Source organism: Numenius arquata, chromosome 9 (genome assembly GCF_964106895.1).
Source record: "Numenius arquata chromosome 9, bNumArq3.hap1.1, whole genome shotgun sequence".
In the NCBI taxonomy this organism is placed as follows: domain Eukaryota; kingdom Metazoa; phylum Chordata; class Aves; order Charadriiformes; family Scolopacidae; genus Numenius; species Numenius arquata.
The window spans coordinates 36,458,050-36,485,277 of record NC_133584.1 but is presented as its reverse complement, the minus strand read 5'-3'; the positions used below and the strand labels follow the sequence as shown (position 1 = coordinate 36,485,277).

The 27,228-nt window shown below is 37.7% G+C and overlaps 1 protein-coding gene across 1 annotated transcript in view; it reads left to right on the top strand.

The window, feature by feature from the left end:
* Nucleotides 1-25,352, top strand: part of TINAG (tubulointerstitial nephritis antigen) — a 46,657-nt gene extending 21,305 nt beyond the window's left edge. Inside the window, exons 7-11 of the mRNA XM_074153762.1 lie at nucleotides 5,023-5,203; nucleotides 5,644-5,689; nucleotides 10,200-10,305; nucleotides 24,154-24,199; nucleotides 25,242-25,352. Coding sequence (XP_074009863.1) covers nucleotides 5,023-5,203; nucleotides 5,644-5,689; nucleotides 10,200-10,305; nucleotides 24,154-24,199; nucleotides 25,242-25,352 — 490 coding nt within the window. The remainder of the gene's footprint in view (nucleotides 1-5,022; nucleotides 5,204-5,643; nucleotides 5,690-10,199; nucleotides 10,306-24,153; nucleotides 24,200-25,241) is intronic.
* The last annotated feature ends 1,876 nt before the right edge of the window (nucleotides 25,353-27,228 follow it).

The following is a 27,228-nucleotide window of genomic DNA, read 5'->3' as shown; positions in this document are numbered from 1 at the left end:
CTCTACTTACCTATTTTTATAAACAACATTTCTAAATCCTTATTTTCTTTCCTCAAGTTCAAGCGATATTTCCAACCATCTTCCAACAGTTCCAGACACAAATAAACACCTTAAAGAAAATATCTGTGAGGACAGATACTGGAAGAACACAAGAACCACTACACTGGCTCTGAGCAAGGTTCTATCTAGCCCAATATTTTGTCTCTGACAGTGGCTAAGTGCAAATCGTATCAAAAAATTTAAAAAAGTAATTAACCTTTTTGATCCACTGAACTGATAATTGAATCATTTTTGTAGCTCAAACCCCATAATCCATAACCCTTTACCCTTGACAATGAAAAAAATGGAAATTTGTGACATAAAAGTCTGAAGTGTCATTTGAATGAGCCCTGTTAAATAGTGCTTGCTTCCTCACACTTTCAGGTGACTTTTATTTTATGAGCCAGTATATTGCAATCATTTTTTTCATTATCTCCATACTCTGTAAAAGGGAGAAAGGACATTGATTTTCTGTGTGGGCTTGTAAATTTTCACAGCAAGTGTTCAATGCTGCTTTAAAGCTTCTGGTTTTCTGGTTTCTGAAGTGTTCTTATCTCAGATTTTTGATAGATTTTCAGGAAATTCAAATTCTGGCCTAAACAGTCCCCAGTGAAGTCAATGGAAGACTTCCAGAAAGCTCAATGAAGTTAGGCCAATGCCGAGAACTGACTTTTCAGTCACTGAGTGCCCAATTAACAGTGAAATCTGCTATAAGTGGAGCTGAATCACTGTTTAACTCTCTCTCTCTGTCTTCCTCTATTAACTAAAGAATAAATCTATATTCTATTTATAATTATAATTAGTTCTAGGCGTTTCAGTTGCAAGTCATAATTTGTGAGGAATCAATACGGTTTGAAAACATCTATTTTACCTGCTAAGGGAAATTAAAAGCTTATAGTCTTTAAGAATGAGGAAGAAACAATTCATTTTCAGGTAGTAAAAAGGTTACATGCTTGAATGGAAATACTGTTTCTAATCAGGGCTTGATCTGATTTGTACTTTGGGCTCTTAGCAGTTGCAGGGTGTGATAAGGATATTATTGTTATTCATTTTGGCCAGCTTGCTAATACCATAATCTAATGTTTTAGGTTATTTTTTCATCTCACAATTCAAACATATAAATACAACAGAACCACAAAAATTTTCAATAGATTGAATATATAAACATGACTTCAGATTAATTCTGCCAAGAATGTATGAACACACTGCTTCTTCCTGATGCTGCTTGCTCCTAGTAGTATTTTTGTGTAAGTGTATATATATGTGCACATAAACTCATTCCCATTTATGTTTTCCTTCTATGACTCTTCTGTCAAGGTCTTCTCCTTGAAATATTTTTTAATGTTTACTGTTGTGCTGACGCTTCAGCATGTACAAACTCATGTTTTAGCAAAAAGGTGTTAAATTATGTTCATCATGACTGCAGAAACTGGTTAGTGAAAAGATTCTGACTGTTGATTCAGAATGAGTCATGATGTCTGGGTTACCACACAGCTCCAGTGTGCCAGTGCATCATCTGGTGCTTCACTTCTAACCCTATAGAAGTAAGACCTATCCATGCAGAACCTGTGACAACTCCAGCAGGACAGTCCAACTGAAAGAAAGGCAAATAATCCCTACCCCTGGAAAAAATTTATCCTCTGTTGTCTCCCCCTGGGTTGTCTCTAAGTACTCCTGAGGAATAGGTGTCATACCGTTCCTTGCACTGGGTTGCAATCACCTACTCCTGCCCTGCTTATGCTAGATTGTGCTCTGAGAACTCTATCTGCTCACCTAACCTGCCTTGCAGGGCTGATTGCACTCAGCAGCAATCCTTTATGTCCTTTGGAAATCTGTGATCAGTGGTGACTAGAACGATTATGTGTATAGAGACAGATAAATTTTACAGATGTTATATATATATATATATGTATGTATGTATATATATCAACCAAAGGTTTCCTTCTACCCAGCAATAGAAACAAAGCACAATAAATTTTAAAATTAATTATAACAACCCATGTATATTTGACCTAAATACTTACTATTGCCCATTGGAAATCCGGGAATCTAGAATACCTTCAGACATTCAGAAGGGATTAAAAAGGGTTGCCAGAGAGTAGATTGAAGACCTAAGCAATTTAATTAGATTGTCCATCTAAGGATTGTCCATCTAAAGTTGTTAGATCTTCAATCTCCTTCTCTGGAGATACTCAAAACCTGCCTGGATGTGCTCCTGTCCAACCTGCTCTGGGTGAACCTGCTTTGGTAGGAGGGTTGGACTAGATGATCTCTGAAGGTCCCTTCCAACCCCTACCATTCTGTGATTCTGTGAATCCCTTTTCACACAGCAGAATTATTCCTTTTCCAGCTCCTGGGTGTGTTGGTCCAGTTGGGGCAAAACCAATTTGATAAGCAAAAAGACATTCTCCTCAGGACCAATTTTTCTACCACCAAATGCTAATGGGAAAATGCCATGTCCTATTCAAAGTAGCCGAAGCATATATGTGCTCATCTTGTAAAAATCCTGACAACTAAGTGTATGCAGGCAAACGTAATCATCCTCCACATTGCATGGAAATACAGTTTTCAGTTCTTCAGATTCAGAAAGTTCAGTATAATTGGTGGGCTACTTAAATACATATCCTTTTTATAGGGCTGCCAATTTCAAAACATTCTGCTTCAGTGCACTATTTAATTATGCTCTTTAAAATAAACCTTCTCATAGGCCTCCATGGCATTATCACAGAAATGCATATACTGTTTTGGAAACATCTAGCAGTATAGTGCAGAACACTAGGAGGTCCCAATATCTCATAAAAAGGATAAAATAGCAGGTGGAATATTCAGTGTGCCTTTATTTGAGTATTTCAGATTGTTAGTAAGGGCATTTTAAATATATGCTTTGTTTCCTTCACTTTACTGAAGTAAAAAGGATGTTCAGCTAGTCAAACAGTCAAAATGGCTGAACAATAAGCTACTTGAAAGAAACAAATTTACCGTGTGAAGCAGCAGTTCATTTGATGTATTGCCAAGGTAAAGAGTTAAAACCCTTCCTTACCTTTTCTTGAAACCACCTCTTATTTTCATTGCCACTCTCCATTCTTGGATGCAATGAGGGCTCTTAACCTGTGCTTCAAAGCCCATTTGATCTAGCACTTTGGAGATTTTCAAAGCCAAAATTAGCATGGGTTTAAGTCTCAGGTGGCTTATCACAGCTCCTCCACAATCACTCCTCTGATAACATCAGTGTTAAATGCCTTCAGGTCAACCCAAAATGTCAGACAGATGAAATTTTCTTTGTTGTTCAAAGTTTTATCTTTGTTTCATTTAAAAAAATAAATGCAATTCACGTATTTGCTATTGCACATTTCCCCCATGATTCTTTTCGTAAATGGATTTTTGTGGTTTTGAAATCTTTTTTAGAATAGAAACTGCCAAGTGATTACTGGACTTAATATTTTTAAATTAACATCTTTGAAGAATATAGAATTTAATTTAAAAGAGTTAAAAATGAGTCGTATTTCCTGTAGATAAACTCTAAAAACTTGAAATTGAAAGCTTTAATGCAAATTTATAATAAGTAGCAGGAAAAATTTAGCATCAGAAAACATTTTGAGATAAATGCTTTTCTAAGAAATAGCCAGGATGTTTTCACGAGCTGTAGAGACCAGACACATACACCTGTGATATCATGGCACAATCTGTTATTTTGGTTTCCCTGAGAGGCTCTTTGCTGTCAATAACCAGGAACTGACAGAAGGAGCCCTGTGGCCTGAGCCCCCTGGGATGGTCTCCAGCCTTTCGTGCACACTGGATGTCATTTGCTTATAAGTCAAAAGTTTGTCTCTGTCCTTTGGTCCACATTCACTTCCAGACACAAACCTTATCTTTCCATTAAGGATGGGATAGCCTGAATGTTACTGCAAAACAGCAAAATTACAAAACTGCAGTAAGTCCCACCTCTCTGACACCCAGCCTCACCTGCTCTATGTCATATATTTTGTCAGTGTTTCACCTGGGTGATGTCCCTCCTGCCAACACCACTCCAGATAATTCACTATTTTTCTTTCCCCTTGTGAATCAATGTGGAGGAACCCAGTCACTAGCCCCTGTCCAAATGGTTCCCCTAGTATTGCTTTACGGTTTGATTACTCATTAAGTTACTGAAAGCTCAGAGCTTAACATTTTCTGCATCTGTTCTCACTTGTACTTATCTCCCATGTATTTCTAGTAGTAGAGGTTCAGTTGTCTTTTAAGGAGGTACACTCACTCGAGAAGTTTGTTGTTAGTATCAATTAAGCTATTGGTATTAATCACTAGAAGTTATACCTGTCTTGGGAAGAAGCGCCACGTTTATTCATGTGCCAACAGGACACCAATTATTTGTATGCAATCCTTTAAAAAATGAATATAGGACTTTTTATCCCAACAAGTCTTCACAAAAATGTTCCTTTTATATTGTCAGAAAAATGGAAGGTCAGAGACTTTTTAGCTAAAAGAAGTAAAAATACTTGTAACTTTTCACCAGCATTCCTGTAGAAAATGTGGATAAAACTAGAAAATTATTTATTTCCCTTAAAATATTTCTGTTGCAAATATACCCATTTTGCAAGCCATTTTTGCTAAATGGATCCTGGTGACAACATTGGTAATTTATTGAGCTTATTCAGTGTGAACTTTCATGCATCATTAATGAAATGAATGTACTAGATGACAACCACTGAAATACATTTTCTACCCTACCCCTCTTTGGAGAAGGGTGTGGAGAGGACCGCTGCCACTGAAACTTAATCATAAACTTCATGCATATGAATTGAAGCAAACGCCTTCCAGTTGAAGATAGGAGACACTGACACTTTTGAAGAATGAGGGACTCCGTAAATTTACTTGAAATATGACAGTTGTAAAATAGGTAAAAACTTGAGATAAAACTGCAAAAATGTTTAAGCAAACTTCTTATCAACTTTTCTTTTTTTTTTTTTCTTTTTGACATCTGAACAGGGTTGTATCCTATGCTTGTTATCCATCATTTTGGAATGATCACTTGCAGCCGTCAGATGAAAATCACTGTTATGTATCAAGTGAAATTGGAAAAAACTATACAAATGGGCCATGTCCCAATGCTTTAGAACAATCCAATCGGTTATACCGGTGTGCCTCTCACTACAGAGTCTCCTCAAAAGTAAGTTCATGCTGTTCAATCGTCATCTCACCTATTTTTCTCCTTTGGGGCTTGAAAATTATCTGGTATATGGAAATATGTCCATACTAGAGTTGTGAATTTTCCTTTCTATTGCACATGTATTTTCATAATAGTTTAAATTATTTATAGTTTCTTACTATTACATCATCTCTTGAAAACTGCTGCTTTGTGGCTCTAGAGAAATTAGAGATAGAAAAATAAGTATGCTTTCATAACTTCGAATAAGCATTTCTTAAACATGTTTCTGATGTTTGCTCATTTGGTAAACCAAATATTCTGTAGCAGAACTGCAAGTACAGTGGTACATTTATACCATATATATATGTACACAATGATAAATTAGTATGAGTTTTAATTTTATTTAATAGACTGTTTTATCGTCTCTTGCCCTCTCTTCTGCTGCTCTCAACTCCCCTTAGGAAACTGATATAATGAAAGAAATCATGGAAAAAGGACCAGTGCAAGGTATGGTAAGTTTGGAAAATGATAATATTATTATTGAAATAATTAAAGTATGCAATGTCCTTGTATCAAAATATTAGAAAACAGAAATTGCATTCCACAGTGAATAAAACGGACATATGCACTGTGGTTCATCCAGGGATGTTTGGTGGGCAAGTAGTGTCCCCGAAGGCAGCTCTACTGTATCAGAGTCCATAATGAGTAAAATGATCTTGAGCTGCATTTGTTGAAAACTTGCACAAAATCTGTGCACTGGAAATGTGCCTTTTTCCCATGACAGTTCTTTGCTCATTGACCAAACAGGAATTTAGGGCATTTCTACTGCCCCCAATTATATAATGAATTATCATAACCGCCAATTTATTATTGAAATGGTCTTGATTATTGGATTTAATTCACTTCAGTGCATCACGGAGTTAAAATTACTTCTTAAAGCTCTTTATGTGGGCAGTTGCAATTAATCTGAAGCTCAGATTTAACAAGATCAATATTATTAGAATTTTTTGTTCTGCCCAAGTTTGTTTGCTCAAGGAAATTATTCTTTCCCATGCTGCATTTGATCTAAAAGTGAACATAGTCATTTCCACTGGTTTTAAGAAAATGAAAAAAATTAGGATCCTCAAGATAAAATTTCAGACCTCTCTCTAGTATTGCATTCATAATCCGTGTATACACCGTTTTCTGGATTAATCTGTCAGTACTAAATCTTCCACATAAAATAATCTATATTCAGCCATTTGTTAGGTTTTAACAACTCAATAATTCATACAGTTTTTTGAAATGTAAATGTTTTTTTCAGAGAAAATCTTTGTATCAGGTTAAGGTAATGTTGTATGTCAAAACATCAAGATCTAAAGTGGAGTATATGACCAAGAGTGTATACCACTGAGTGAAATCACATTCCTTGTTTTCTTTTTGCTATAATGAGATTTTTAAATGAGTCACAGTTATGACCCAATAATTTGTCACTGATTCTCTCTTCTATCTTCCCGTACTGCAAATGCAATCAGGGCAAAATGCTAATTTTAAGACAGTACCGTACTTTATTTTTTTCAAAACACCCTGCAAATGATCTTTTTCAGCTACTGAAAGAGATTTTTCCATTATTCATTCACTTGTCATTCCTCAAGAGCTTACAAAGTGCTTATGGCCAGTCTTATCTAATATAATAAGTAATGTTTAATAGCTGGAAAACTTTCAAGATCCTTTCAAGATCATGATGTAGAAAGTCATCCTGTTTGATGATCAATGTACTTGGATTTTTGGGGATATTTAAAGTTAATATTTATTTTTCTTTTTAATAATTGTAAAACAGTTGGTGTAGGAATGTAATTGAAAACTTTCTGGTTTACAGCTTTCATGTTTGAATGACAATTTCTCTCTGACATACATCATTGTTTTATATGGTACAGGAACTGAGCAATTAGCACTTTCAGGTCAAATGATGAAACACTAGTTTTTTAAAAAATCCGTTTTCAAATAAGCATAGTGAAGTTTCATTGACACTTTGAAAACTTTCAAATGGACACTCTAATACTGCCCGTTTATCTTTTTTTTTTTTTTTTTTTTCCTCCAAAATGGATTTTAGGAAATACTCTGATAGTTATACTGCTGAAGTAGGAAAATAATACTTTCTGTCACATCAGTCAGTGTCAATCAAAAGAAAAGCTGACACTTTGGCAATACATCAAAGTTTTGACCCTACAAAGCCTATAATTTCAGCTATCATAGTCTGGGGGGAAAAAAAGGGAGTATTTAATTTGCTAACACAAGAAAAAGATCTGGAGAAAGCACTAGGCTACATTAATGTCCAATGCTACACTTAAATTCCTTTTGTCGCAACTGCTTTTATTTTTTTGTACCTTCATATGTCTTAGCGACACAAATTCCTATTTAAGACATTTATGCAGAGGACTGAATCTTACAGTCTGCTGCATTTATATGTATAGATCTGAGCTCAGCATGACTGAGGTAACTCATGCATGAACTACAGTCAACCTTATGAAAATTTCTACCTCTTCTGATTCATTAGTCCATTCATTTTGGAAAAAGCAAAGTCTCTTCTACATGGGAGGGAACAAAGTTGACTCGTGGACTGTGATCATCTCATCCCATCCAAGTCACAGTTCATATCAGGATAAAATCACTGAATAGATTAAAATATCTCAGTGCTTGATTTTGAATTAGCATCCCTCTGTCCACCCTACACTTCATGTACCCAGCCCACTTAACTCCAAAGAGTGTACCATTATTTAGCTCCTGATTGCAGGGTTTATACAGATAGTTATACATATACATAAATATATATATTTACATATATACATATCTACACACACACAAAATGTAGGTATAATGTGTAATCATGGAAAAAGTTCTCTCACATAGACTAAAGTTATTCTGGAAACACACTTCCAAATCTTCTATTTCATTTCAGTAGAAATAATTTAGGTATGATGTTTCTTCACAGAGCCAAGAATATGTGTTTGATTTAGAGTTGCTAATAAAGAATAAATTGTTTTCTGAAACTGAACATACAGACCTTGATTTCAAAGAACAGTGTGAACTCCTGTCTCAGCCTGACAACAGATGAGATCTTCTAACCTCAGACTTCTTGTGGGAGAAGTCAATTTTGCAGTCCTTGCACCCACTCTTATTTCTTTGCCTCCTTTTGGCCAAGGTATCAAGATCCAGGGAAGCCTCTACAGTAATTTTTTGAATGAGTCATCCCCTTCACTTCTCCTCTGGGACCCTCACCTGGAGTAAGGCCAGTGGGAGTCTTCTTCCCCCTTTCTGTTCCTTTGTACCACTTTAAACGTCTCCTTCCACATGCTCCTCTACCACTCAGAAACCTCAACAGCTGGTATTCCACACAGCAGTACAGGGACATTCACAGGAGTTAATCTCCCAGCTTTATACACTGGTGAGCTTGGGGGAAGAGGGGTGGGGGGAAACCTTTGCAGAGAGCTCTAATAGAGTCCTGAGCTTGCAGCTGGAAACCAAGAATCAAGTTTGTGCCATTTCCCACTAGGTCCTCTGCTGTCAATACGTGTGATCTCTGATCCTGCAGGTCGCTCAGCAGAAGCTCTAACATTATTCATTAAAAGAATTTAACTTCTTTTTCCTGATTTAACTGATATAGCTCTCCCCCAGATTTGCCACCTGGGTAGCATCCTGGCTGCTTATTCCCTGTATATTGCTATCAGCACACATTTTTTATGTGAGCAACCTCATTAGCAAAGTATATTTTTAGCCGGGTTTCCTGGCCAGATGGACTCATCTGACCACATTTTGAGCTGTTCTCTTTCATTCCCTAAAATTTGTGACAGTTTTCTGTTTACAGCCAAGTATGATATAGGCCAAGAGGTTGTAAAGATAGTTAATTTCCTTCAAGTTTATGAAAATATTCAGGTAGGAAAAAGAAATTTTAAAGTGTGCCAGACAGAAAAAACTGCAGCATGATCTCAGCTTACTGGATACAGCAGATCTATACCAGGCACATAGGTTATAAATGCTCCAACCACATAAAAATGGTCAGTGAAATTTGTACTTTATGGGAAATCCAAGATTCAAGACTTTAGGAAACTGGATTTCACTAATTCTCATGTTCCAAGCTGTGTGGTATCTAAGATTGTTAAAATCATAAGCTAAAAGTAAGTTGGAGTTAAGTTTCTGGTTCACTGGAATTTAAAAGTAAAGTGGACCTGGAAAGTATTTTAATTTCTCTGGAACTGGTAGCCCACCATATAGCAAAGCAAATGGTACTAAGGTGGCAGAACAAATATGGAAAAGAAATAAAAAAACCTTTTTCTTAAAAAAACAGTGAATGTTATCCCTAGGAAATAATGAATAGGCTTAAAATGCAAACTGTAATCTTCATTCTCTTACACAAAATTTTCAGTTCATCAGCTCTTTGGCCTTACATTTTTATGGACACAAAGGAGTTTTTTCCCCACACTTTTAGCTGAAAGTCAGGATGAACATATATACAGCTAATCTAGTTTTCCATAAGGAGATTGATGTGTACTTAATGAATGCTATCTGAGTTTCAGAAAAAGACATACATATCATTTCACCATATATCACAGGATATACAATGTCTGTTAAATACTTTTCTTGAATATGCAGATGCTTGTCAGAACTAAGGATTTTATGCATGAGCCTTGAGGAGATCTGTTTTATTGAATTGGACTTTGCTGGAACTGGGAAAACTCATATAAGCCTACATTAAGCAATATTTCTTCCTACTGTATTGGAAGAAGTCTGTGATAGGGAGTTTCCATGACAGGGAAACCCAATGAACTTGACAAGAGAACGTAGAGAGAACTTTGTTGGAATATTTCCCTTGGTTCACTCACAGTAGGGAACTTTGGGGCAATTAGTTAATTTACTGTAATTACAAAGTACACTTATGCTGTCCAACACACAACAAAGATCTCACTGGTAAAATGCAAGGAGCAAACAAGAATAGAAGCAGTATTTACTGCCTGTGCTGATTTTGCCTATTGTTTTTTAGCTATAATGAAAGTGTATGAAGATTTTTTCCTTTACAAAGAGGGAATCTATAGACACTCCCAGAAAGCAGGATCTAAATGGAAAACTCATTCAGTCAAACTCCTTGGGTGAGTAAAGCATCTTCTTTTACCCTTTTCCTTTGCCAGTCAAGAATGTAGTAAAATGTCAATGACCAGTTTGGAACCCGAAGGTTTCACTGTCAGAGGTGAAGCACTGTTAGCTCCCAACATAAGATTGTTGCTGTTTCATTTTTGAGAACTTTGGAGAACATTGGAAAGAGATATAGAAAAATCAGCTTTTAATCTACTCTAACATTTGCTCTAAAACTTCAAATACACTGGTTTATAGAATTAAATGTTTTGCTGAGTATTCACAAATATTCCATGAACACATCAAGCTGTCAACAAAACTGACACATTTTCCTCCAAACATGCCACCAAGCAGAATGCAAATGGAAACATAAAAATTGCCAGTGGCCTCCTAATTAACAAGCACAGCTTACTGGCACAGCAGTCTGGGCTCTCTACGCCCCAGACAGAAACCAACTGCTGCTGGGATGCTGCTGATTTTATTTGGGATGCATAAGAAATACATACACAGGACCGAAACTGCTGCAGAAGAGTGTTTATCATACACTAGTGGATTTCCCCTCAAATGTAGACCAGTGCTGCTACATTAAGATGACAAGTATCTAATAACGTATACACTGGAATTACAGAACACGACACGGGGCTTTATTCTTTGACATGGGGGGAATATGCAAGGATGAATTTATTAAATCACTAAGCGAGTAGTTACACAGAGAAATCACTGGAAAGTCTCAAACAAATATTTTGTAGGTGATCTAGAGTATCAAATAAGTCATGATTCAGGCCTGTGCTAGGAAGATTACTCAAGAGTATCTTCAAGAAAATTGTTCAAGTAATCAAGTAAGTTCAAGTAAATCAAGTAAGTTCAAGAAAATAAAGTTGTGAAATAAAGTGCATTTTGTGTTTGTGATCTTAGTGAAGATATCCTTGTAAAGGACATGGAAATGCCTAAGACTGGGAAAACTGCTGGCTGAGTGACTAAGCCAGAATGGCAGAGGGGGACAAAGTGATGGCTGAGGAGGGATAGAGGAGGAGGAGGGCTATTAACGTTCTGTAGTGGATACTGATTTAAATGCGAACAGCTAGGCTGTGCAAGGAAAAGTTAGCAGGCCTTAGGCAAGGAGCCACTCATGAGCAAAAAACTGAGCACCTTGACTGAGACCGACAGCTCCCTTCAAAGGATTGTGTTGAATGGTCAGTGCAGAACACTGAGTAGGAGAACAACCAAGTGGTCTGATATACTGAAGAAGGACGTGAGATGTAAAGTTAAAAGAGTCTCATTAAAGTTGGACTTCAAATAAAAATACTGATGATTATTTGCATTCTGCTTAGCTGAGGTTCCTGGAGAGAGATAAAGGATCTGACATACTGACACACAGGATAAAAAATGCAATTTTGTGTGGGTTGATGTTTATTGTAGTCTGATTTTTTTATTTATAACAACTTCTGTCAAAGAGATTCAATATTTCAAAAAGGCAGCCATAGTAATAAGTGACCATACTGAACTGATATTTGTTACCCTTAAGAAACATTTTTGAGAATACCGTAAACCACCTGTGAATTGTACAACACAAAAGGTGATGGAGTCATAAAATGGAAATAAATTTTGGTGAAGGTTGCAAGAACTATTTGTACAAAAATAGAAATGCACATGTAAACTGCCTAATTGGCCTTTGGATCATAAGGATTGTAAATGCATTGACTGGATTCTCTGCAACTTGAAATTCCTAGTTATCTTCTGTCATTTGAAGACTTCTTATTTATAAAATCAGCTCTGATAGGACTATAAGTCTATCTCCAGTGAGATACTGTGTGACCTCAGGCTCACTCCTCAGGGGGAGAACGGGAAAAGACAGAACAGCATGGAATCCGGAGAGGAACATGTGGAACAGCCAGGCAGAGGGCGTTACGGGCAGCAGACCATTTGGGTTTGGTCACGATCTCTATGAGCAGTGAAACTGGGCTTCCAGTGACCTGAAGGCAGGATGGGCTGACCCCACTGACATTTAGAGAGAGCAGGATCTCTCAAGCAGTTTCTGTTTCTGTATTCCAGAGACAGGGAGGTAAGCAGAAAAAGCAAGTAATGGAGACTGGGATTCATAACAGCTAAGTTTTGATGTGTAAAAGTTAGATTCCTATATCTCTGCTAGGCAGCCATAGTTCCCTTCATCTTCCATGGCTACTCACCTGCTCTGTCCCCGGTATCTGTCTTAAGGTGAGTTGAATTGCTTTGTTAGATCTTATTTCTCTTTGCTGACTATAAAAGAACCTGTGGGGTAACATCAGACTTACATAGCTAGCATTAAAATGTCTAGGTTAGACTAGAGGAATTCCACTTGTAATGGCATCATAAAGTAGTTTAAAACCAAAATGACCAGCTGACTGTTATATAATATTTATAGTAAGATAGTACCTTCAGAATGTCTTGCGTATGTATGTTTGGGTATGTACACATACTCATGCATGGCTCTGTGTGTATATACACACACAATTACAACTCTTAATGACACCAGAATGAAAAGAAGCTAAAGAGGCACAATGAAACTGCAAGTGGTAAATAGCACTAAAGAAGACAAATTGGTCAAAGTTTGGTAATTTTCACTTTTTCAGCTGCACTCTGTTATTTTAAGAAGACTAATGACTGAAAAATGACATTTGAAACTGTCATCTTTATCTCAAGATCTCTTAATGATAAAAGTAGACTGAATTCACATCAAAGATGAACTTGGTAGCAGATTTCTCTCTCAGTTCTTTACATTTAAGCTAGAGTTGCTGAACAAATCTGTCAAATCTACTCTATAGCAGATTCTCTGTAAAATTGGTGCATCTATTATCTTTTTTTCATCTTCTTTTCCTTCTACCCCTCTGGCTTGCTTAGTTTCACCTAGGAAAAGACAACAGAAATTTAGTGGCCATAGGGAAAGAAAACATGAGGCAGATTTGTTGATGGTGTAAAGATGCCAAAGTCTAATCACCGTAGAGGAAGTACATTGACTTAAACAGCTACAGTTCTAGTTCAAGTATATCTAATTTCAAAGTTAGGAATAATGAAATAAAGTATCCATCGTTAATGTTTGTGGCCTAGTCAGACAAATCTTCTCTTAAACTCTTTCCTCTGCATCACCTCAGTATCAGGTCCGTGCTACAATATCTGATCCACACCTTCACTCAAAGAGCTGTGTCTGCTGATCCGCTGGCACTGAAAAATGCAGAAAGGCCCCAAAAGCCCAAGTCTTTGGCTACAATCAAATCTATGGATTGTCATCTTAAGACTTGGAGGGGACAAGAATAATTTCATTAAAAGCCTTAGATACTGTTTGATCAATAAGGTAGATTTTCAGATGTTTGGAAGGTGCTCAGAATGACAAAGGACTTTCATAAGAGGACATTGAGAGATGTACATTAACTGGAAACACATTTCCCCTCTATTTTTATCAGTGACTCACTGGAAGCTTTAAATTCAATAGTGCAGCAGATTAAATGGCATTGGAACATCTATGGCCTGAAAAAATATTGGTTGAATGTTTCTTAACACAAAAGGCTACACTAATGGAGATAAAATTGACACGTGAGGCAAAAACTTGAGTTTTAATGCTGAGAGGATAGCCAGACAGATCAACAGCACTCTAAGATTTAATACACAATTAAATGATTCACCTGTGCAAAGTCCAAAGGCTTAAAAAAGATACCAGTGACTAAAGCCAAAACCTGAGATGTCACTAACAGTAAAGACAGTGTTTTTCTTTTTATTTTCATCTTCACTTGTCCTCACTCGAGGTGAGACTCAGAATAACAACAAACAAGTAACATTTTAAGCTACCAAAAGTCATGACCCAAATTATTTTCCTCCTGACTAAAAGTCCCTTGCGTTGCATTCCCATTTTCTTTCATGGGGGAAAAAATCTACTTTACTATTGTCAGACAACAAACATTAGATAATTAGATTAGATAATGTAGTTTAAATGGCAATACCCCAAAATATTTTACAGCAAAGAGAAATACTTTAGAAGATCATGTGGAAAAGACACACAGAATCACCATTCATGCGATTAAATCCATGAGACTGTCCCTCATATAATTAATTACAGTAGATTTGTGGGAATGATTTAACTATTGACTCACTGATACTTTGAATCACCTTTCATGATGAAAAGTCCAGGTAAAACTGTAGTTTCAAATTCCAGCAACCATTTTCTAAGATGTTTTGTCTCACGGAGAACACTAGTCAGTGACCCTAACCTTCTTCTTATTAATAAAAGATTAAAAACTAAACTTTTGTCTAATTGAGTAGATCAAAATCCTAGTCTTTGAAAGGTACTAGGATTTTGTGTTACAGCACTGGGAATAGGATATTGCAGGAATAACCTGCAATAGTTATACCTTTTTTGTCTGGTAGCATTATGACAGCTATACGACCAAGTGCAGGGAAAAAAGTGAGACGAAAAGTTTTAGACAGCATGTATTTCTGTCCCACGCTCTTTTTGTCTGGGCAAGGAAGTATTGTGCGCCTTTTGCGAAAGCAGAACTTTGGTATTAAAATAAACCAGGTCAAGATGAGAGGAATCAAGTCATCTTTGTATCCTGTTGCTGTATATACATAGCCTATGGGAAGACAGTATTTTTGCCTAAGAGATTTCATAATTTCTTTCACCAGTGTGGTGACAACAAATTTGCAATGCCTACATAGAAAACACTGTATTAGAGAGACAAATGGGTCCAGTTTGTTAGCACTGATTATGGTCAGCACTTAGGCAGGATGAATTATCTTCAGGGGGTATCCCTTTCTCTTGATAGCAGAGAGTCGTTCTTTTTCTAATCCAAATGTTCACTAAATTTGGATTGGATTAATTTGGACTTCACCAAGTCTGCTTTTTTTTTCTTTTTTTCCCCAGAGATGGAAGGGGTTAGAAATGTCTCATTAAATACATAACTATGGAAATCCCATGGTTTATGTGCCCTGGCAGCCAAAAGGGCAAACTGCATCCTGGGGTGCATCAAACACAGTGTAACCAGCGAGTCAAAAGCGGTGATTATCCCACTGTATTCAGTGTTAGCGTGGCCTCACCTTGAACACTGTGTGCAGTTCCGAGCCCCACAACTTAAGAAGGATGTAAAGGTCCTTGAATACATCCAGAGGAGGGCAACAAAGCTCATGAAAGGGCTGGAAGGAATGTCCTATGAGGAGCAGCTAAGGACTTTGAGCTTGTCTGGTCTGGAGAAGAGGAGGTTGAGGGAAGACCTCATCACTCTCTACAGCTTCCCGAGGAGAGGAAGTGGAGCAGGAGGTGCTGATCTCTTCTCCTTGGTATCCAGTGACAGGATGTGTGGGTGTGGTTCAAAGCTGTGCCAGAGGAGGTTTTGACTGGACATCAGGAAACATTTCTTTTCTGAGGAGGTGGTCAAACGCTGCAACAGGCTTCCTAGAGAGGCGGTCAATGCCTCAAGCCTATCGGTGTTAAGGAAACATTTGGATGGTGCCCTTAACAATGTTCTAGCTTTTGGTGAGCCCAGAATTGGTCAGGCAGTTGGACTCGATGATCATTGTAGGTTCCTTCCAACTGAAATATTCTATTCTAAGTTTATATTGTGGCTGTATTGGAGGTTACATAAGGTTTTTTAGTTGTCTTATTTGACCTAAGATCCTTGTCAATGCAGAAGTTAACAGAAATGAAAATATTTCAAAACCAAGAAAATTAGGAAAAAACTGACAAATCAAAATATGAGTAAAGATTATAACCTTAAAAACAGAATACATATGTTTCCTTTATACATCCTCTATGTATACTGTTTTTTAACAAATTCATTGCTTTTGTCTGTGAAGACAGGATGTAACACAATCCTATCTTCGATGCACCCCTACTCTAGAAAGACAGGGAGAAGCCATTGCAAACAAATCAATAAACAGACAAACAGACAAACGAACCAGAGACAAGTCTTAGCTTTACTCTGGTAAATGTGGGATTTTTGCCAGTGACGTCAGCAAATCCAACATTCAACCTACGAACTGTATAACCTGGAAACTGCAACTGTGAGCGGAAGCGGTTGGAAAAAAAAAATGCAGGAGTGATTTAAAATTATATTTTACTGTTTGTGTATTTTTGATTGGTAGATGGAGACTGTCAATATGTGAGAAGAGTCTTGTTGATATAAATTGTTGAATGGTAGAAGTTAGAATGATGATGCAGAATGCTGATTCCTAGAGCACTGGTGTTCAGTAAACAGTTTAACTCCTTGGTTAACGCAAAGCACTGACTTCCACTAACATGGAGAGATCTGCAGGAATTAATAGCTTGAGATCTGAGACCAGTCATTCTTCTTTACTCTTAGGGCCTTATTTCTTTTTAGTTGACATGTTCAGTCTTAAGGAGTCAGTTTGTATAATGTTATTTAACACACTCCTTAAATGTCTTTGCTGTATTTGCTGTTAACAGCCTTTAACCTACACAGTTGTATGTAAGCACACTAGAATTTACTACTTCTTCTACAAAACACCTCAGTTTTGAAGCCACTGCTAATAACCCTTTTTATTGTGTTTCGTTGTATTTCTACCTATTTTACTGTTTTATTCAATGATCTCTAATTATCAACTACTATGTTTTTTTCTTTTCTTTATACTGGTGAAGTCCACCTTCATTGTGGTGATGGTTTCTTGAAAAAGAAACCAGAAAATGTTCAAACAAAGACAATTTCCATTCTGTGGAAAAATACTGAAACAGTCCCATGTTCTAGATTTTTAACTGTCAGGCAGTGTTGTGCGTTCAGGGCCTACTCTTACAGAGTAGGGAAAGTTATTACTGAAAAGGACAGCTAAGGTGCTTTTACTATATGAAATTGGACACGAAATTATGAAAATCCTTTTATGGAAGCACACAAATACTCATTCTGTCATCTGAAATAGAGCCAGAATTCTCTTTACAGAGTCAGTTGGAGATGGTTTCCCGTGAGTAAATGGAAATACCTTGCTTACTTTTTCTCCTGAAGGGGACTGAATGCAGTTTGGTGAAATTAATTCATTTTATTCAAGGTTATTTTCAATTGAAGATCACGATGGTTTCTTTCAGAAAAGCTAAGTAGTGCATTCTTACAGAATATTTTTGTAAGACAGAAAAAAACCCTGGTTTTAAAGCAATTTTCAGTAATTAATAGACAGGCCTTAAAATATCTTCTTTTTCTTTTTAATAAAAATAGAAATTTTGGAGGAGGTAAGGTTGAAAGCTTTTCCTAAGAATACCAAAAGTGGAGACATCAGTGGTCTAAAGCTTTGTAAAAATAACCCTTATAGATTTCCTGTCTCTGTAAGTAATGAGGTCCAGCATCTGTTTGCTTTTGAAATGCCATTCATTTGGAGTAAATATCAAGCTGGAATAATCACAAAAACAAGAGACAAAAAAGCACTATTAGTTTATTTTGATCATCTTCCAGAAAATGTAATATTGTTCTCTAATGGAATGTGTCAACTCACTTTTAAGTCTCTGTCATTTCCACTTGGGGGCTAATTCCACTAGGAGTTAAATTGCTTCATGATTGGCATTTTTTTCTTCATGTTTTCTTTCCTGGACTTCTTCCCCCTATTCTATCTATAGACATATATAATACTTAATTTTCTCTTTTTGCTTGGTGTTAAATACCTGTTACTGTTGCTCTTTTTATTCCTAGCAGAGACTTACCAGATTTAGCGTGGCACTCCAGTCATACGCTGCATACTTCTTAACTTGTAATGTGCGTGATCTTGCCTACTTTTAATTCCAGCTTCTTAGGTTTTCTGTCTAATGTTGTTGACTCCATGTCTAATTTGCTGCTCACTATCACATCAACCAGCTTACAAGGCCTTGGCTTCCCTGGAATCTCTGAGTACGTTCAGCCAAGTCGGGATGTCATTAGTTAGAAATACATAGTTTGGATAGGTCTACTTAAAGAAAAATTGGTAATGACTACATTGGCTATATGAACTACAGGATCTCGGGAACAAGAACTGTCAGAGAAAGAAAAATAACTGTAGGAGGAGATACAATATTGACTGTATTAAAGAAATTATATCAGCAACAACTCTGAAAGTGTCATATTTTTTTATGAAGTAGTGACAATCATTTATTAATTCCCATTGATTTTAACTTATAGTCAAAATACTGATATCTCTCAAACTCATGAACAGAGTTCATGATCATTTTAATACCTGATCATTTTAACAAATTCCTCTCACTGAATCCTTGTTCATATTTTGAGGAGTAGTACTTACAGCAGCAAGGAAAACAGTAGTTAAAATTCAAACTGATTTTAATATTATTCATTTATATCATATATTTCTTTATAACTCAGAAAAGTCACCCTCAGACTCTTGCCTTAGCAACAGAAAGGATATTTAGAGATTTGTTTTCTCTGAGGAATCTAAACTTAAATTAAGCTTAAAGTGGAAGCTGTGCTTGGATGCCATAATATATTTGATAGGTGCAAAGTGGAAGTTGTGCTTGGATGCCATAATATATTTGATAGGTGCAACTAAGGGATACAATGCAGAATGAATTTAATCCATCAGTAAGGCTGAAATCATGAAAGCTACTGAAGTATAACTTTATAGGCAGGAACAGGGAAAAAGAGAAATTGCAAATATCAAATGCAATACTTATGCTGAGAAATCTACTTTAGAAAATTGAGAAATCAATTTTAGAAAATACGTCCTCCTTTCCTAAAGATACTACTGCAGAAACACTTTCCACCTAGGAGTTTTTTGAAAGAATTTCTTCCTCTTTAGAAATTAGATTAGTATGAATGAGCCACGAAATCCCCAGAAATGCTCTTGATGGAGCTGGCATTAATTCCCAGAGGCAAGATGTCAAATCAAACTGGCATGTGGCTACAAACACTGCATCACTGAACAATATATATAGACCATGGTTCACAAAACGGCAGCTGTTTCCATTACAGCTGAGTGCTTTTTAAGACTGAGAAGCACGTTAGCCTGCGAGAAATGAGAATTGGTGAATCCCAGCCAGCCTTTGCAACAAGCCTGAACAAACTGTCAAGTTATAGGAAAGGCTTGGTAAACAGGCCTAGGACCTCATGTCACAGCTGCTGCCAGTATCTATGGAGATGACACTCCATTCCACAGTTCCTGCTAACTCTTGCTCCTGATTCATGTGCTAACCCCAAGACTGGTTTTGATCAGTAAACAGTAAATCAACCTTATTATCTGCTCTTTAGACCGCAGCTATAAAAAGAATTGGCAAAATCACTCGCCCTGTCACAATCTATTAGTATAGATTCATAGATTCATAGATTGGTCCAGGCCGGAAGGGACCTCCAAAGGTCATCTAGTCCGACCTCCCCGCAGTCAGCAGGGACACCCCCTACTAGACCAGGTTGCCCAGGGCCTCGTCAAGCTTCACCTTGAATATCTCAAGGGAAGCGGCCTCAACCACCTCCCTGGGCAACCTGTTCCAGTGCTCCACCACCCTCATGGTAAAGAATTTTTTCCTAATATCCAATCTAAATCTCCCCTTCTCCAGCTTAAAACCATTGCCCCTCGTCCTGTCGCTGCAGGCCTTTGTAAACAGACCCTCCCCAGCCTTCCTGTAGGCCCCCCTCAGGTACTGGAAGGCCACTATGAGGTCTCCCCGGAGCCTCCTTTTCTCCAAGCTAAACAACCCCAGCTCCCTCAGTCTGTCCTCATAGGAGAGGTGCTCCAGCCCCCTGATCATTTTGGTGGCCCTCCTCTGGACCCGCTCCATCAGGTCCATGTCCTTTCTATATTGAGAGCTCCAGACCTGCACACAGTACTCCAGGTGAGGTCTCACCAGAGCAGAGTAAAGTGGCAGAATCACCTCTCTGGATCTGCTGGCAACACTTCTTTTGATGCAGCCCAGGATGTGATTGGCCTTTTGGGCTGCGAGAGCACATTGCCTGCTCATGTCCAGCTTCTCGTCAATCAGCACCCCCAAGTCCCTTTCCTCAGGGCTGCTTTCTAATACCTCATCCCCCAGTCTGTATTTATACTGAGGATTGTTTCTTCCCAGGTGCAGAATCCTGCACTTGCTTTTGTTGAACCTCATGAGGTTCATCTGGGCCCACCTCTCCAGCCTGTCCAGGTCCCTCTGAATGACATCCCGTCCCTCCGGTGTATCGACAACACCACACAGCTTGGTGTCATCTGCAAACTTGCTGATGGTGCTCTCAATCCCTCTGTCTATGTCTTTGATAAAAATGTTAAACAGTACTGGTCCCAGGACGGACCCTTGAGGGACACCACTTGTCACTGCTCTCCATCTGGACTTAAAGCCATTGAGTACCACCCTCTGGGTGCGACCATTCAGCCAATTCCTTATCCACCGAACCATCCACCCATCAAATCCGTATCCCTCCAATTTGGCAAGTAGAATGTTGTGAGGAACTGTGTCAAAGGCCTTACAGAAGTCCAGATAGATTACATCCATAGGTCGCCCCTTGTCTACTGACCTAGTCACTTTATCATAGAAGGCCACTAGGTTAGTCAGGCAGGACTTGCCCCTAGTAAAGCCATGTTGGCTGTCCTGAATCATCCCCCTGTCCTCCATGTGCCCAAGCATGGCGTCCAGAAGGATCTGTTCCATGATCTTCCCAGGCACAGAGGTGAGGCTGACAGGTCGGTAGTTCCCAGGGTCCTCCTTTCTTCCCTTTTTAAAAATGGGTGTGATGTTTCCTTTCTTCCAGTCTGCAGGGACTTCACCTGACTGCCATGACTTTTCGAATATCATGGAAAGTGGTTTTGCAACTTCATCAGCCAGTTCCTTCAGGACTCTGGGATGGATTTCATCAGGTCCCATGGACTTGTATATCTTTAGATTCCTTAGGTGATCACGTACCATGTCTTCAGTTATAGTGGGATGGACTTTGTCACCTGGATCCTCAACTTGTGGGCCATCAATACAAGAGCTAGGAGGAGAGGGGTTGCCAGTGAAGACTGAGGCAAAAAAATTATTGAGAACTTCTGCCTTCTCTTCCTCCATTGATACAAGTTCCCCATTGCTGCTCATTAGGGGGGGTACATTTTCTTTAACCTTCCTTTTCTGGTTAATGTACCTGTAGAAGCCTTTCAGTATAGTATACTTAGTTATTTAACTGTTACACAAAATCTATATGCTGAATACAAAATTTGATAATTCATAGAACTGTAGAGTCACTGAGGCTGGAAGTTGTTTGATCCAACTCTCTGCACCCTAAGTTGGCAGTGCCATCTTAGATCAAGTTGCTTAGATCATTGAATACATTAGACTAGCAGGGATCTCTGAAGGTCATTTAGTTTAATCCCCTAGTTTGAAGCAGAGCCACCTTCACAGTTAAGGTTCATGGGTCTTCTCAGGTTGAGTTTTGTGTACCTCTGAGGACAGATATTCCACAATCTTTCACTTCAGTGGAGCCTAACCACTCTTGTAAAATGCCTTTTTTCCCTATGTCCAGTTGCAAATTCCCTTGTTTAAAAAAGTGACTGTCATCAGCTGTGCATGACCATCGGCTGTGCATGTATCGGGAGAGTCTGCATTATCTTCTCTATACTTGCCCTTTGTGAAGCAGAAGACAACAAATAAGTCTCTCCTGAGCCACCTCTCCTGAGGGATGAAGAAAGCCACCTCCCTCAGCCTCTCCTTGTACATCATGTGCTACAGATCCCAAACATCTCAGTGGACTCCTGCTGGTCTTGTTCCAGACTGTCAATGTCTTACCTCTACGGTCCAAAACTTGGCACAGTGTTCCGGATATAGAATGGCAGGTCCTAAATAAAGGGGATTAGTCATTTTTCTTGACCTGCTGGCTGCACTGTTGTATACTTTAGTTTAATGTATTTCAATTTAGAGTATTTGGATTAATGCCCATGGGCATGAATTTTTGAGTAAGCAGCTCTTCTTTCTAAACTGTAAGATAAAATGCAAATATGTCAAGTACGCCTGTTTGTATCTGACTATGATGGAACAAAACCTAGGAAATTAAATTCATGGCTATGTTATAGTCAAGGATAAAAAAGGATCCTTTTCCATTTTGGTTTCTAAGTTTTCTTCCATTTGGAAACATTTCTGAAAATCGATAAATTCCTATTAGTGTATGAAACAAGTTGACTTTTTTTTTCTTTTTTTTTTTTTTTTTTTTAAATAACAAATGTTAGAAAAATATGTAATCACAGAAATGTGAGTCTGCAGGAACTGGTCATCATCCTGCTGAAACAAGTGGGAGAGATAGTGTGTAGTACTGAATGCAGGAATACATGAATATAAATTCAGGGCAATTTTCCTCTGTTTTTAAGGCTGATGTAAATATTGGACTTTCACACCGCAGCTGATGTAATTTTTTTTAGTAAAATGACCATGACAAAAGAAGTAAATCTGAACCTTATATGAAATCAGATACCCTATTACATCTTTTTTTTTTTTTAAATTTATGACTGTATCTGAAATATATTTGACAAAGAAATGGCAAAGATTGTTAATAATCCCTAAATTTTCACGTGGTAATTCAAAGAAAAAACAACATGAGGGCATTTTAAAAAACAATGACATTCAGTGGTCATTATGACAACATTATTTTTATGACTTCCTGCATTTAATGATCAGTAGCTACAATTTGTGCTTGCAACTGTAATCCAGACTTCACCTCTCTGCTAGTCACTGACGTCTCAATTTTTTTTCCTTTGGCTGGAAGTGCAGGTATACCACTTACATTAGGGTTCACTGTTAACCAAGGAGAGCTGATGCCACTGTGGCTATTCAAACCTTTTTACAAAGATGACACAAAAATTCTTATTTCCCCATGCACGGTGTGGGATTTCTTATCATGTTGTTGGATAAGCAAATGGAGCAAATGCAATTTGCACTGCAAATACAGCTCAAACACATGGCATTGGTGGGATATACACTGATAAACACCCTGTCAATGGCATTCTGTATATTCTGGAATTAACTTTATCCTGTGGAAAAACCTGTAAAAGTTCATATCTTTGGTTTTCTGTTTATTTGTGCCCTTTTATAGGGCACAAATGACCCAAGTATCATGACCTGTGAATAGTAATTAGACAAGCATTCATTGTATAAATGCAAAACAAGACAGAGCTCTTTAAGCAATCAGTAGACATACAATATATACCTGGCTCCCTATGGTGTGCAGTGCAGCTTTTGCTCATTGAACTACATCCAGACAATGGCCTTGGAACTTCTGCTTAACAACTCAAAGCACTGTGCAGCTCAGCTACAACTACACAGTTATGAAAGTCCTATCACCTGTCAGGCGGGGACAATCTCTTGTGTGATTTCATGGATATTGCCACAACATTTAGCATGTCCTCAAAGATGTCAAAGAAACATCAAGTAAGCTTACAGGTCATCCCACACACTGTGCAGTAAAACAGATTAGGTTGTCAGTAATTTAATTTGAGCCGAAAAGCTGGGAACATTTTCAGTCCCAACTCATGAGCTATTTTTGTAAAGGTGTTGGATGAGATATTTAACAAAAACGTTCCTAGGGATCTTCAGCTGAATTGAAGAAATGTGTTCACATAAATATCAATACTCCTACACAGTTCAGTTCAGTTCAGTTCAGCTGGCAAGCTCTCCAGAGGAAAGATTCCTTCAATGAAAACAGATTTTTGCAATGACAAGCTAAAACTGTATTTGCGTTAAGTTTTTGTAGTCCCTAATGGTAAATTGGGTGGTGGCTAGCAAGATATGTATCTTCATTTTCATCATCATCAGAGTTGTTTAAACATGGATGCATCTATTAGTCATGCTTTGTTTTGATACTGGTATTAGGACAATTATCTAAGACAAGCTTTCTTCTGGTTGCTTGTTTAAAGCTACAAAATGTGAACATAAGCACCAAAGGTCTCACCAGTACCATCTCTTGTAACAGGTGGGGAACACTAGCTGACAAAAAAGGACAGAAACAGAAGTTCTGGGTAAGTCAATCCTTAACACTGTGTTTTGAGGCAGAAGAAAAAAATCTCTACAACACAGATTATCTAAAAACAACTTCTTTCCTTTCATTCACTTTCTCTGCATCTATTTTTTTCCTTCACCTTAAAGTCTCCTGCATAATTCTATTCCCTTTCTGGCAACTTTTATCATGCTGACCCTTGAACTACAGCATCACCTACTTCAGTTTCAAAGCCTGTTTCATCCCTTCTCCCACCTGTATCTGTGGTTTTTCCTATGTTGTCTTTTCTGTCTCAAATCTTATTCAAATTTCCCATGAAGACTCAGTTCTTTTTTGGTGTCTGCAAATGAGACTCAATAAAAGTAATGAATATTGTTTGCTAAAACATAAGCTATCTATTTAAACAATGTTGGCAAATGCTATCAAACTACCAGAAAAAAAAAAACCCAACGTTGGCTTTCAGCCATTTAGAGCAAGTCAAATTTATCACTTTGATTATGATTAACATCTCATCTCATTATTCCTTTGTTCAGCAGAAGGTAATTTGGAGTTTACATAGCTGATGGCAGGGCTTATGGTAGATAGTTTCACTGACATCTAAGGCAAAACTTCTGCTGGCTTCAATAAAAACTAAATTGCTCAATATATCAATAGCTACCTGGATGAAACCTAATTTATTAAAAGTCAGCTTTTTTGTATATTGGATATTTCTTTAACAGATTAGTTGTAATTGGAATTTTGTTGATTCGATGACCACTTTCTGCAGCCTATAGTTGAATTATCAAATGATTTCAACCTCAATTTATCAAACTGCCTTGTAGAAATGGTATTCCATTTTTATTGACCCTGGTTTTGGAACTGAAATTTTGATCAAAACAAAAAGGAACAAATGATTAGAAATCAGAAAAAGATACATTCTGATCATCAATGCACCAAATCTGAGAAACTCTGTTTCTTAAAAAGGAAACTAATACAAATGATTAATTTTGCATTTTAGTCCTTGCATTTTTAAATACTACTTTAAAATTAAATTTGATAATTTTTTCCTCTTTGTTTTTCTTTAGATTGCTGCAAATTCATGGGGAAAATCTTGGGGAGAAAATGGTTATTTTAGGATTCTACGTGGACAAAATGAGTGTGATATTGAGAAGCTGATTTTAGCTACTTTGGGGTAGTCATAGTCTTCTACTCTAATTGTATTGTATCATACTCTGCTTTATGTATCTATTCTTTCCATTGTTGCATATTGAGCCTTTCTAGAGAAATAAAAATGTCTTCTCTGTAAGTTACCTTTCTTTCTATTATGGCTTATTAGGGCTTCTCGAGTCAAACAAGCCACAGCCATCGCAACACTCTCAGATCTCACCTGGTACAAACACTCCTTTATACCAATAACAAGTTGTATCCAGAACTACTGAAAACCTTGGCGTTGCACAGGGCAGGAAGTTCCCTCCTCTGTTATTTACATCTCACCCCTATTTTGTTATATTACTTATGGTTGATGCAACAGTGCCTGAAATAAATGGAGTTACATTGTTATCATTAATCTCTTTACCGTACATACACTGGTAACAAATCACTTCAGAAATATTATGTGCTCTTGCACACAGAATTGGCTCAGACAGCTCATGGCCATACCGGTTAAAAATTCCAAAGAAATGTAAATAGAGTTCTGATCTTGCTGCAGAATAATTATTTCCTATTCTAACTTGGATAAGTTGTATCTATGTATGATTATCTCTTCCTTGAAATTAATTTTTCACTAGTAAATTCCACAAAATTGATTCATTTAGAGTAAAACAAAAATTACCTGCAGTGAAACAGCATATTCCTGTTCCCACAACCACAATTAAAAATGTACAATTTTAACAATTGGTTTAATTAAAGCAAAATAAAGAAGGAAATGTAATTTCTCCTCAATGAAGTATAGACTAGACTAATTCCTGAACTGCTTCCCTTCCACTCACAGTTTCGGCTGGGAACAGGTATGTGCCACCGTTCCTAAAAGCCCGTTTCCAATGGATAAAGATGGAAAAGACAGTCTGCAGTTTGTTGTAGTCCAGGCACAGTTGCTGGTGTTGGTCAGCAGGGTCATTAGTGCAGACAAGACACCCAGAGCCCCTTTCACTCCTAACACTCCTGTAGCTGCTTCTGTCTGAAAAAAAAATTGCCTACTGGCTTGCATCCTCTCCTATCAGCACTGCTACAAAGCTTGACCGGCTTGAGGACTATTTTGCTTATTTGTTAATTAGAATATGGATATTGCAATGATCAATATCAGAAGAAATTAACTACTTTCTACCCCTTTTAGCTTCAATTCATCCAAAGGCCAGAAGCCAACAGGAATCATGAGTCATAAAATTATCTATGAAAGAAATAACCCTGGCATGTTAAATCAGTGGGGAAAAAAGCTGCCATGACATTCCAGTAAACAAAGAATTTCCACTGACACTTCAGTGTGTTTAATAGGCTATGCTTCATTCTTTCTACAAAATTAAGCACTTGACTTCTAATGTCATCAGCAAAGGAGTAATAGCTTTTCTTTCAAGAAGTTTTCATGGTGGTGGTATACAACAAGTGTCCTTGCCACTGAAATAATGTCTCTTAAACTAAACTTAGGTCTTATAAGTATCTAAAGGGTGGGTTGAAGGAGGAGGGAGCCAGACTCTTTTCAGCGGTTGCCAGTGAGAGGACGAGGGGCAACGGGCACCAGTTGGAACATAGGAGGTTCCACTCAAATATGAAAAAAAACTTCTTCACGGTGAGGGTGACAGAGCCCTGGCACAGGCTGCCCAGGGAGGTTGTGGAGTCCCCTTCTCTGGAGATTTTCAAGACCCGCTTGGATGCAGTCCTGAGTAACATGCTCTGACATGCTCTGGGCAATCCTGCTTCAGCAAGGGAGTTGGACTAGATGATCTCTATGGTCCCTTCCAACTCTAAAAAAAAAGTTCAGTGAAATTCAGTGAAATTTATGTTACATCACCACTGAAAGAGCTATTATTAAAATGTTAGTATCATACTGCTGTACAGTGTGCTCTTCTGTGGCCTCTA